Source organism: Aquila chrysaetos, chromosome 5, assembly GCF_900496995.4.
Source record: "Aquila chrysaetos chrysaetos chromosome 5, bAquChr1.4, whole genome shotgun sequence".
Lineage (NCBI taxonomy): Eukaryota > Metazoa > Chordata > Aves > Accipitriformes > Accipitridae > Aquila > Aquila chrysaetos.
The window spans coordinates 13,445,985-13,459,156 of record NC_044008.1 but is presented as its reverse complement, the minus strand read 5'-3'; the positions used below and the strand labels follow the sequence as shown (position 1 = coordinate 13,459,156).

Sequence of the window (13,172 nt, the reverse complement as noted above, 5' to 3'; positions counted from 1 at the left end):
TTTTTGTCTTTATTTCATTTCCCTCATGCCTCCTGAAGGCTGTAGCTTTTTTTTCCATGAGCCCAGTAGCCAGCACGGTCTCCTGAATCCCTTCCAGGTAGCGCTCTTTGAATCCAGTCTCGAATTAACCGCAGCACCCTGCTGTGCTCGTGCCCTTGGAGACAGATGCACGGTCACCTTCACACCTAGAGCTGGCCTTTAGAGACCCGCTCACCCCCTTGCTCCCAGGCAGCTTCACCCCTTCACCAGTTGGTCTGGCTTGATCTTCGCTAGCACTCACATGCTCCGTCGCACACCAGCGCTTGCTCAGGTTGCTGGCACCAGGGACACGTGTGCCCCTGACTCATGCCCTGGAGTTTGACTCCCGGCGCTGGGACAGCCTCGTGTATGCACGCGTGCACGCAGAACGGACCGCCCCTCGCCCAGGAGAGAGTTAAAGGAATTTAATAAGAAGGTAGTACAGACTGCGCTGATCAGGCGCATGGCACGGCCAGACAAGCGGCACACTGAGCAGCAGCTATTTACGCATGACCAGCCCTTTCCATCCCCTTAGCCCTCAATTTCCCCGCGCTTGTTCGTCCCCGAATCGCTTAAACCCCTTCTTTCTCCTGCTCTCGGTTTCTTCCCTAAACATCCCATAGTAAGTCCTGTGCGATCTGAGCTCCTTTCCCCCGGCATCCCATAATGGGCCCCACACCCCTGGGCAGCAACCCCCTTTGGTCTGAAAGGTGGCGTGGAGAGCGGCTCCCGATGGCTGGCGGTGAGGGTTTTGCACTGGGACAGTAGGGCTGACGGCTCTGCGGGGACAGCCCGGGGGGGACCGGTCAAGGTGTTCCTTCCGTGATTTGGATCCCCACCTGCCCTCGCGCTCTGCCCTCTGTCCTGCGCTGGGCTTCTGGAGACGGGCCTTCGATGGGCTGATGGCTCCAGTGAGGGGTCTAGAAGAACCCTGGCAGGGTATTATTTGGGCTCCCCCTCCTGCCATTGTCTCTTTGAGCTCCTCTGCGGGTGTGCAGACAAGGTTTTATCACATCGCCTAACAACAGAACTTTTGAAAGTGGGAATGTGAGAGAAAGAAACAAAATCAAATAACATTGTAACTTCAAAGAAACAGAACTGAAAACTAAATATTTGTAAGAATTAAGGAACAGCAGTAGACCACTTCAATATAATGGTATACATGAATAACATTTAAATGACTGCTTTGCATGGATGTCTAAGTTGGCATTAAAATAGTTCCAGTACTGGCAGTGTTTTACCTGTGCCAGCACAGAGCTCACTAATGCCAGTTCTGCTTGTAAAAAAGGTGAAGATGGTGTAGCAGCATGCAGTAGTTGCCCTTGCCAAGCAGTAACCTTGGCATAATTTAAGTCACACCCCCATTAAGTAAAAGTTACACAGTTTTCTAGCTGCCAGAGAAGTGGGAATTTGCAGGAAGAAAAAGAAATGGAGGAATACAAAAGAGAAAGGACATTTGAATGAGTGAGATGGAAGGTGGTGTTGAAGGAGAGACAAAGATAAATCATTCTTTGGGTGGCTTTCCTGCTCTTGGGGCTAGTACTCAGCTGGACAGATACTTCTCTGTATTTCTCAGCTTTATTCTATTTTCCTGAATGGCATGGCTGGAGCAATTTACAGATGTTGATGATTTAGATCCCTTTGCTGTGTCAGGAAAGGGCTCTGCTGTGTGGGCATGTGGAGTTTTCATATGACTTCCTGTTGCTTCATATCAAGTTTCTGATACCTCAGAGAAACAGAACAATTTTTAATAATTTATTTTAAAATAATTTTGACATAGTAAGAACAGGCAATGTTTTGTTATTCACACATTCCAAAATCTAGGTATTTGTAGAAGTTCCTGATAATGGCAGTCAAGAGGGTACCAACAATTTACGCAGATTTTGGATTGAGGAGAGAGTGAAATGGTGGAAGTACGAGATTTATTCAAATAATTATGTTTAATAATTGCTCCTTTAAATAACTATCTTAACTACTCTGCTATTCAACAACTAAAGTTATTATTAGCCATAACAATGAAATATATCAAAATTTCTTTTCTTTCTTTAAAGGATCTGCTTTTGCTAAAGCAAAACCTGAAAGTCCTTGGACATCTCTGACCCGCAAAGGAATCGTGAGAGTTGTTTTCTTTCCGTTCTTCTACAGGTGGTGGCTACAAGTCACATCGAGGGTCATCTTTTTCTGGCTCCTTGTTCTTTACCTTCTTCAAGGTAGAGTTGGATTACAGGACCAGCTTCAACTGAATGTGTTATTTTAACCATATGGAAGCTGCTGTATGTTACTTGGTTCGCTTTATGCTGTTAAGGTTCATTCCAATATTTTCTGAAATATTGGAGTGACACAGTCCCAAGCATGTGTCATTTGGTTAACATTTGTTTTACATATATAAAGGGGGCATACTGAAAATTTTAGGATTTCCCCACAGGCTTTTTTCAGCATTTAGCACACATTCATTTGTCATCTCTGTTTATAATTTAGGTTTCCAGGACTATCTAGTTTAGTTCAGGACTGAGCAATATCAAAGAAACCTTTGGCTTAGGCAGTGTATTTTGTCTTGGGCTTTTGGTCTTTCTGGTACTTGTGCAGATCAAGAGCTCTGCTCAAGAAGCAAGCAAGGCCAAACCTGTGTGCAGCTTGTGCCACGTGGTAGGATGATCTGTTTGACTGGTTTTCAGTTGTCATTCCGTGAATTATTTTGTCACATCAGAGGCAGTGAACTTCTAACTTATGCTTTAGTCAGACCTCAGCCGTGCTCCTGAATGACTGGCAAGTGGAGAGGCTTATTGTCCTATGTGCTTCTGCTCTTTTTTCCATTGCAATGGGGAGACTATGCATCATCACACAACAGAGTATCTGCCAGTTCATATGTGAACAAGTGTGACTTTTGGGCAACTGTTAACAAACAGAAGGCAATTTGCAGCTTTTGGGATGCTCAATCTTGAGTTCTAGTAATCTGACTTTGTGCTTCTCTTAATTATATGTAATATATAAGAGGAAAATTAGAAGGGGAAGAATGTAATGTAGTGAGTCAGTATCTAACAGTGTGAAAGTCACCAAAAGAATATCAGAAATGTGTATAACAGAAATGGAACAGAAGGTTAATGAAAGTTGGGAGCTATTTAAGTACCCTGAGAAGCTAAATGACTAATAAATTTTTCACTGAAATTCAATTAAAAGACAGTATTACTTTTTCAATTTTGCTATCTGTCCTTGCAGTTGTGAATCACTATCATTTGGAAATTGTATTTAAAACAAGAAATAGTTAAAAAAAAAAAAAAAAAAAAGGCAGCAGTGCCTCTTGTGTGGTGGTGTTAGCAGCTATAAAATGAATTTCACAATGCCAGTGCCCCAAAACTTGAAATATTGACAAATATTCATGTGGTCTCCTATAAAAACTTCTCCTTATCCCCATTTCCGAGATAGGTGCTTAGGAAGTATTGTTGCGTACGTTAGCATTTGTGTATACTATGGTGAGTGATCCCACAGTGTTAATAATTTTAATCTCATTTATAGTAATATAGGCAGTAAAATAAGTAAATTACAGTTTGTTTGTTACCGTGTTCATAGGTGGCTTATTCTAAGAAACACCATTATAGTAATTTTTTATGTTCCCATTCTTAAATTTATTTAAAAAAATATATCCACACTTAATTTTTGGAGCCTTCATGAGACTCTAAAAGCAGCAAATAGTAAGACAATGCAGATTCTGAGTGCAAGCAAGTTTTTTAGGATATTAATTACAGAGCTATCTTGTAATTAACTTCTTTTTTCCCTCAGATTTCTTGGGATCTATGATTTACTAAAGTTATGGTTGGAATGCATTATTTCCCTAATCCATATATTATTAGTCTGTAATGTGACAAAATATTTCTGATATTTCTGAGGTTGTGAATTAACAAATCCTGGAAGAGAATTAATAGTATTCCATATTACACTATAATCCAACTACTTGAAACACCTGTCATTTAAATTGTGCTGAATTAACTGCAGAATTTTCGATGGTTTTTGAAATAAATTGAAAGACTTACAATGTACACTTAAGTGAAATTAAATTGACAAAATGTTTTAAGGGAAACTATTTAAAACAACCTCCTTCAAGCCTTTCCTTCTAGCACTTCTATATAAGTTTTGCTTATATTTTACTCAGAAGGGTGTGCTCAGTTATTCATTTTGTAGCAAATAGGTAAGGCAGCACCAAAATGTCAAGAATCTATTATGAAAGCTTAACAACAAACCACTTCAAATTCCAGTGGCCATATTTCTGCCCTGAATCTGAATTTTGTATTGTAGCTTGGGCTTTCTGTCATCATGACAGGTTCTCACTGACACTGTTGTAAAATGGTCTGACTTTATTTTGTTTATATATATTTATTTAAGTTATTTTATTTAGTTATTAAGTATTTCATACATCTTTATGAACTGCGTTACTTGGAATTACTGCTTTGAAATTGATAAGCTTTAGCAGGGTACTTGCTAGCATTTATGTAAGCCTACAGAAAAGAATTCTTTCCTTGGCTGTAGATTTAAATTCCAGATTTTATTTGCATTGGTTTTCTTTAGTATAAAGTATGATTAGCAAAATGTGTGATAAGAGAACTACAAAGAAATGTTTTTTGTCCAAGGTCATGGAACAGGCCGGTGAATTAGGGTAGAAGTAAAACCTTTTTCTTCTGACTTCTTATCCATTTAGTTTATAGCATTACCTCCTTCTTACTTTAAAAATGTTTCTATATTCTAATAGGAAAATGAAGTGTGAAATTATAGTGTGTATCTCCATTGCGTATTTCTTAAGTATGAAACAAGAAACTTTAATAGTGATAGAATGATTGTTTATTGTGGTAAGATACATATATATGTATGTATGTGTTTTTAAACTTGGCAATACAAATATTCAAAGCTTTAAATGCTATAAAAATAAATGCTTATTAGTTTTTGAAATGTATGGTTGCTTTCTTTGATACAGCTTTTTGCTCTATGTGATATTTCTTTTTTGTCTGTTTCACAAAATAAACCATTGTAATTTAGAAAAGTACAAGTCCAAATACTATAAATAAGTAAAGACATAATTATAAGTGGTGTAAGAAATTCTGTTCTAAAAGCTTGCTGTTGGTAGGAGCAATTCTAGGATAATCTGAATTACAGTGTGTTGACACACTGTGCAGAAAGAAGTTCTTGGATTTGCCTCCCATCCTACTGAAAAGATCAGGAGATTGGTAACATTTTCTTAAATCTGTGTGAAATTTCTGGTGGGAACCTGCAGTCTACAGATTTGTATCTTCTGGAAGAAGAAGGTTTCTTCTAGATCACTCTGCTTTGCTAAATATTTTTTAAGTAGCAGAAGAAATCTTGTAGTGAAGTTTGAGATTATTTTGTGGAGGCCTGCTCCTGCAGGTTATTTCATGTGGATTTGTGGAGCTCTGTGTTCTCAGAAGTCTATGTTTACCCAAATTGTATGGTAGGAGTCAAAATTGGCTACTTATTTACACTTTATAATTTACGAAGCTAATTGTATGTGTGAGAAACCCAGTTAAGCTCATTTAGAAAGAGGTAATGTTATCTGTACCTTTTACTATCTGTATCTTTTTTGTTTATTTTTTAATAAGTTGGATTTCTGATTGATGCATACTGTCTTTCTGAGAAACCTCATACAGCAAAAACTTAGTCCACATATAGTAATAAAAGACACCCTATGTGTTCTACGTAAGACTACCGTGCCTTACTTTAGGAAAAAGGCTGATGGGATATTAGAAATAGATTACCACAATCAAAAATAATTCCATTGTTTTGTACATTCATCATGTTTCTAATAATGGTTACCTTGCTAAAGATTATTTCATGAAAAACATGTCTAAATCTCTTTTTAGTGGAAAACATTGCATCCAGGTATCTGCTGTGTTAGGTGTGGCTTCATGGGATAGATTTTAGGTGTTTGAATGTGACGCATAAATTTGCATGTGGCTGTATTTTTTTCAATTAATTTTAGTAGAGAACTGGTGAAAGCTGTTGAACTTGTAGTATGTATTTCTTGTGCTAGGAGTAGGTCTAAGTTACGGGGCTTTCACTTCTTAGTGGTACAAGAACAAAACCAAGTTCTCATGGGATGTGTGGATGTTAGGCACAGAGAATTATTCCCCTGTTCTGTTTCTGAATCGTTTCTTGGAGTTTCTGTTTTTTTTCTTAATAGCTTCGCTCAGATGAGTTACAGAACACAGCACTTCAAGCCATAGAGGCAGATCCACAAGAACATACAATAAGCAGAGAAAAGAGAGGGATTGTCTCTTACATCTGCCCCGTGCCTGTTGAATGTGTTCAGATTGACCTGAAGCCTGTAAAGACCTTTCTGAGTTGTGGAAGTGTGTGCGCTCTGGGTACAGGAGCAAGAAGAGCTGCGTGGGTGTGGGTGTTGGCTTATGAAAAGCTGGGTATAGGGTTACAAAATTAACAGTTAACTATGGAATTGGAAGCTGACCCTTTTCCAACCACAAGTGCTAGTTGGAGTCCTGGTCATTTCAGCTGGACTGCGTCATAGTTTACATGGTTTGTCTTTGATCTTTCCTCATTACTAGAAAATATACACACAAGTATATATGAAATGTATACAGGGTTGCACTTAACGCCTGTCTGTCTGTCCACATGGGCAATTTTGTCCTTTGACTGGAATATGGAGTTTAAAATGCATTCTGCTAGAGAATATAAAGAATTTCTAGTCTCAAGTCTGTTGGTCCTTACAGTGTTGAAATAGATGTATGGTTCCACAGAGCCACAGGCTAATTGAGGCTGGCAGGGAGCTCTGGAGGTTGTCTAGTCTGCACCCCTGCTCAAAGCAGTGTCAGCTAGAACAGGTTGCTCAGGGCTGTGTCTAGTCAGGGTTTGAATATCTCCAAGGATGGACAGCCTCTCTGGACAGCCTGGTCCTGGTTTGATGAGTCCTATGCTTACCTGACTTGTTGGATTGTGCTGCGTCGTTATAGGTGATACAGAATTAAATTTATTTGGACTGCTTTAAGGATGACATTTGCTTTTTGTTTTTGTCTCCTACTGAAGTTTTATCTCAATTTAAAGCTGTTTCATGACAGAACTGGCTTTCCAAATGTTTTGGGTTCCCCCCCCCCTTACCTCATTCTGCCGCCTTTTTTTGAGCAATAGGTATAATATCACAAGTGTAAAAGAAGAGGTGGATATTAAGACAGTAGGCAGCTGTTTAAATCTTTGTTACTGCCTGTTTCATTGCAATTACAATCCCTTCCTCTCAGAATTACATGGGTTGGTTTAAAATGCAGGTAAAGGACTACATCTGACTGTTTCTCTTTTTAACAAAAGCCATGTAACGAGTTGGCCATTTCAAATATTGAACTCAACTTCATTTCCGTTCTTTTCCAGTTGCTGCTGTAGTGTTGTTCTATACAGCTCAAAGCCCACATAATATACCTCTGACTGAAGTAATTGGGCCAATATGGCTAATGTTGCTACTTGGAACTGTGCATTGTCAGATTGTTTCAACACGAACTCCTAAGCCACCTCCCAGCACGGGGGGTAAAAGAAGAAGGTATTGTCTATGTTGAAGTACTTACCATTTAGGATTGTTAAACTATTCTAAAGAACGTGCATGAAAAACTGTAGGGGTTTACAGCCTCTGCTTGGCAAGAGATGAGAAATTGGTGTTCTGGTTTTATCTGAAACTTTAAAATGGGTGCTTAATTGGTGCTCTTTAACTTCTACACAATGACTAATTTAAGCATTGTTTTATTTGAATTTTAATGCATTGAATCTGATGTTTTGCCTCAAAACAGTTTGCATCTGAATAGTGGTAGAGTCACAGTATTTCTATTACTGCAAATTTAGTTTTAGAACTCTGTGCAATACTGACTAATAATCTTTGTGGGAAACATACATTAGAGATGCTATTGGAAGCGTAGAACTTAAGTCGTCCAGCACTTCACTGAGTATGGTTTGCTACAGTGAATTGTCCCGTTAAAATGGGAAAACCTGCAGTAGTGAATTTTGCAGGTCTAAGCCTCTGATGATGAGATGAAATGTGTTTTGGGTTTAAGTGTTATGATAATGAGTAAATGTTATGCTTAGTTTTATTAAATGGAGTTTATTAAATTGACATGATAAAGCTTTAGCAAAATGTTTTGAAACCTTGCTTGTTTTTGCATGCTTAAACTGCTGAACACGTTATAGAACTACTAGATTGCACTTATAAAGCTACCTTCCAATTTTAATCTCTTCTGATGAAGGAAATTAAGGAAAGCAGCACATTTGGAAGTACATAGGGAAGGAGATGGCTCTAGTACCACAGATAACACACAGGAGGGAACAGTGCAGAGCTACGGTACAAGCACCTCTTGCAGTATTGGCGCTGTCTTCAGAGATATCTGGCATGCTGCTTTCTTTTTATCAGGGTTTGTATTTATTCAAGGCTTCGTATGTGTTAGAGATGCACTATCCCTTTTCTAAGTAAACAATGATATAATGATTAAACTTTGGATGATCTGGTTTTTTGTTCTTAATAGTAAACTCATCTCAGTATTTGAACACGTACTAATGTGGTGTTTCTTGACTTTTGTAAATGCTGATGCAATAATTTTGAAAAGATATTGAATTAACTTTTAGTTAAATTATATTTTGATGTAGGAGTACTCTGTGGGCTGTCAGGAACGAACCAACTCAGCTTCTCAATTTTAATCCAATGAGAAAATTCGACTCTTTAATTTCACTTTATTACATTAGCTGCTTATTGCTCTGAGAGAATGCTTATTGAACTCTATCACTGTCATCAAATCACACACTTTTTCTGAAGGAAAAGGCTTCAGGATTCACATAGGCACAGTGTTTAGTTTATAAATAAACATTGAAGATACATTTTGTAACGATTGGAAGAAACATCTAACCCTGTTACATTACAGAGCTGTTTTGCAAATGATTGATTTGCTAATGCAGTGCTCTGGGCAATTAAAAAGTTTTTTAAAAAAACATTCTGTAGCAGTCTCTGTTCAAGATATGCTATACACACAGCATTGTGAGTGCTATATATTAGCATTTATTAACAAGAGAAAATATGCTCATAAAATAGTATGAAATTGAGAAAAGGGATACTGCAAGTTATTACATTGATGTTTTGTTGTGCATGTTGCATCTTAAATATGGCAACACTAACATGTCTGTTGTACTTGTGATACATGCTCTTAACCGCTGGTAAAGCTTATCTTCTGTTATGTTACATTCTGGGAATATCTAGTTGAAACTGGAGAAATTTAAAAAATACTTAAAAATATTGCAAGAGGAGAGTTCATTTGACTTTTTCCTTTGTAGATGAAGCTAGCTTTGACAAACTATGAGTCATAGTAATAGACACCACTGCTGTTCTTTGGGTCTATACGCATTACTTTCTGGTATGTTTGGAGTGCAATCTTGTAAACTTTTGAATGTTTTCCATTCATTGAAGATACTCATCTGCAATAAGAAGAGGAGTGTTGGAAGATTATTTTTTTCCTTATCTTCCCTTCTGTTGGGCTCAGAGTGTTTTCAGTTGAGAAGGGCTGTGTGGGACTTGCTCTAAGGATGTGTTTATACCATTTAATGAGAGGTATTGTGTATATATAGATGTTAAGCCTCACTGATGACTACTTAGTATATACAGTATCTTCAAATGATAAAGAGCACAGGGTGACTGAGAATGCTGTAAGTAGGTCTTAGTCATTTGTTACCTCTTCAGTTGCAGAGGCGGAGTTGTTTGTATGTCTGGAGCCATACAAACCATATCAGGAACTTGTCCAGCTGCAGAATAATCTTTTTTCCTAGGAGATCATGCAGATCAGTTTCTTCATGTAATATTTTTTCTGGTAATGCAAACAGTTTTATCAGTGCAGTGGGATGGTAAGTGTGGGGCTGGGAATGAGTAAGCAGGAGAGCAGCATGGAGTACATTGACTACTTGGTGGTGTTGCTGAAGAAAATCTTATGAAACCTCAGTGCAAGGAAGCTGTACAGTGACATCTGTCCTGTTTCTTAAGACATCTTTTGAAGCTCTTTAGATAAGCACATTAGAATGTCTCATTAGTGTTTATTTACAGCAGTTTTTCACATATATTAAGCTTTGAGATACCATTTTTCTGGAGTTTTAAATACAGGTCTTAAACACGTGGTTTCAAAATTAACCTCAGAAATTATGTTCTTTAGGGCAGGACTCTGTGTACCTAGACCATTTGCGTACACTTGGGTCACTGGTAATCTAGAACTGTGTACTTAATAAATATCCTTTTGAATGGCAGAACTCAGTCTGACTGATAAAATATAATTCTAAACTTTAATCCAGCACAGGGGCAATTTAGAAAATACTAACTATTAGTTTCACTGGAAAGGAGGGCAAGATCCAAATCAGTAATTTATTCATGTTGTACTGATTTTGGGACTTTGTTCCCTGTGTGTGTGTTTACTCCAATTATGGAAATCTTACAATTGTAACTTCTTTAAAAGTTTTGCGGTGTGAAGAGGGAGGAGAGGGGTTTTTTTTGACCAATCCCAATGAAAATACATGGGAATAGAATACTTGATCATGAAAATCTACAGTCTTCCAGAAACCTGATTTAAATCTTCCTTAATATTTTCTCTAATGCATGAATAAGACTGCAAGTCATTCTTGACTTAGCTTTTGCATATGTTCAAGCTTTTCAAGACCTTGGGTTTATTCATGGTGGTGTCCTGTCTTGGTCTTAAATACTTTTTATTCTAGCATGAAATTTAAAAAGTTGATTAATGACATACATATATAAAAATTGTAGGAAACTATAAATTTCTATCAGCTATGGAAGTATTGTTCATGTTTGTTATTGTTGTTCTTTTAACACAGTATAGTGCATGAAAGCCTAACTTTAAGCCCAAATTTATGCTTTTCTGGCTTGAGGCTTACACTTAAATTCAGGGATTCTTGCAAAAAATAACTTTGGTTTCTACATTAGAAACACATGAAAGACTTCAGTCAAGTTACCTGTTTTTCAAAATGAGCCTTGGTTGGTATCAGACGAGTATTTGTCTTACAGTTTTAGCGCTTAAACATTGCTTGAGTAGTGAATTTCTATCTGAACAAATTATACATACATACATATGTTCTTTTTTTTCTCCTATCTATTCCTACTGAACTGTGTGAGGCTACTTCTTCCTAGTAGCTTTCAAGTTTCACATGACATGTATAAAAACTTCTCAAATCAAACTTGGAAGAGTTGTCCTGTTACTCTACTCATACAGCTTAGTAACTTGAGGAGTAAGTCTTTCTGGCTGGATGTGTGTATGTATGTGATGAGAACTGCATTCCCTTCTGCGCTATTAAAAAGATGTTTTTAAGAAGTGCCAAAAGTGTATTTAATGCATTAAAAATTGGCCTCTCTGGGTTCCTGCTTATTCCAGATAATTTAATATTAGTGGTACTTCCTTAGTGCTCACAACTGAGCTTACTGAAACTTATTCTTTTACAATGAGTTGCCACTGAAAGGCTGATACTGGCTTTATTCCAGAAGTGGAACAGCAAATGTTTCCATTAAATAATAAGCTAAGCTTTCTCTATCTTCAGTTGTCTCATCTTCATTAACTTAGTTAAACAATGACATTATGGAACAGCCCAGAAATTAAGTTCTAACATGTTTACTGTTGATAGTTTGACCTTTTTGTCCAAAGCCTCAATAATGTTTTAGATCATCTTAATGGACCTAGAAAATTAAAACTTTGTGTGTGAGCTAGCACACTGGTAATCTGCAAACAGGAGGCTTACTAACTGCGTCTCCACCACAAAACACACACTAAAGCATCTTGCTCTTTACCTTTGTAAGCTTATAATAAAAATTAATCCATGCAAATATATAGTAACTACAGAAAGTGTTTCTGCTGGTTTTGTACTCATTTAGAAATAAAGTTGACTAAGAATTTTGGGAGTAGGTCGGGGAATAGTAGGCGAGTTCTATAGCTTCCCACAAGAGAAGTGGAGCAGCTGTTACATTGGTTTAAAAAAGATAAATAAATGCTGTTAGCTTATTTCCAGGAAGCGCTGAGGGAAGGTGGAACGAGATTAAAGATGGGAAAGGAGGATGAAACACCTTAGTAACTTAGTCTCTTCTCTTCATTATTTTGTCTGCATTGCAACAGATGAATTGTTCCTTTTTGGATTTTTCCATTTTATCCAGGTCTCCCTAGCCACTTTTTGTGTTCCACCTCCCCTGTATGTGTGGAATACCTTATCTTGGGAGGAATGTGAGGCGACTATCCCAATTCTTCTGATTTGTTTGATGTACATATTAAAGAGGAATTTAATCTTCTGCTGTGTAATCCAAGCTCTCACAGAATGCCTCACTCCTTAAAGAGAAAGGCAATGCATATTCCCTCATAAGAGTACAAGATCAATTGAACAGATTCTTGATAGTTTTATGACCTATGTCCAGTGTTCTACTTGTAATAAAAATCTGGAAACTTGATTTATAACACTTGGGTTTTTTTCCCCCACAAGCGTTCTGGGAATCTAACAAATAAAATCTAATAAATACAAGATATTAATTGCTTTTCTGATTTTTTTTCCATGTAATTTACTTTGAGAATACAGAAGCTTAAGTGAGGACTTAAAGTAGTCTCTATCGATAAGGTAGCAAACTGCTATTCCTTTTTATTTCTTCATCGACTGCACTTTCTAATTTGGAAGGGTAATTATCCAAACATTTGCTTTGAGAAAGCCTTTTTCTGACCTGAGATATTCTTGCTGCTACATCTGTTGACTAGATAAGCACCTTGATGTCTAGAGAATGTTTTGGAAGACTGTTCATCAATATTAGTAGTCAAGAATGATAATACTGAAACATAATTCATAAACTTATTTTGTGATTTGAAAACAAGTTTAATTAGTGTGTTTGTAAGATATATCAAAATATGTTGCCTGGGGTGTAACTGGATAATACGGAAAAGGGTAAATCACCTTCTGTTCAGTAGAGTTGTCAATAAGCAGAGTGTATTTAAAACAACAACAACAACAAAAAATATGTGTGTACAGAGTACTAAATAGCATGTTTGCAGCTTCAGGAAATGGCATACTTACTTTGAATTAACAACACTTAAAGAAACTTTTAGCACACCTCCTTTTTTTGTTAAGATAGAATAGGGAAGTTTCTCATTGAT

The 13,172-nt window shown here is 37.2% G+C and overlaps 1 protein-coding gene across 7 annotated transcripts in view; it reads left to right on the top strand.

The window, feature by feature from the left end:
- Positions 1-13,172, top strand: part of PHTF2 (putative homeodomain transcription factor 2) — a 71,828-nt gene that overhangs the window by 34,032 nt on the left and 24,624 nt on the right. For 6 of the 7 annotated variants that reach the window (XM_030014747.2, XM_030014751.2, XM_030014752.2 and 3 more), the window contains 3 exons: positions 2,070-2,228; positions 7,399-7,564; positions 8,259-8,423. In XM_030014747.2, coding sequence (XP_029870607.1) covers positions 2,070-2,228; positions 7,399-7,564; positions 8,259-8,423 — 490 coding nt within the window. The remainder of the gene's footprint in view (positions 1-2,069; positions 2,229-7,398; positions 7,565-8,258; positions 8,424-13,172) is intronic. The other variant, XM_030014754.2, reaches the window with a different exon arrangement.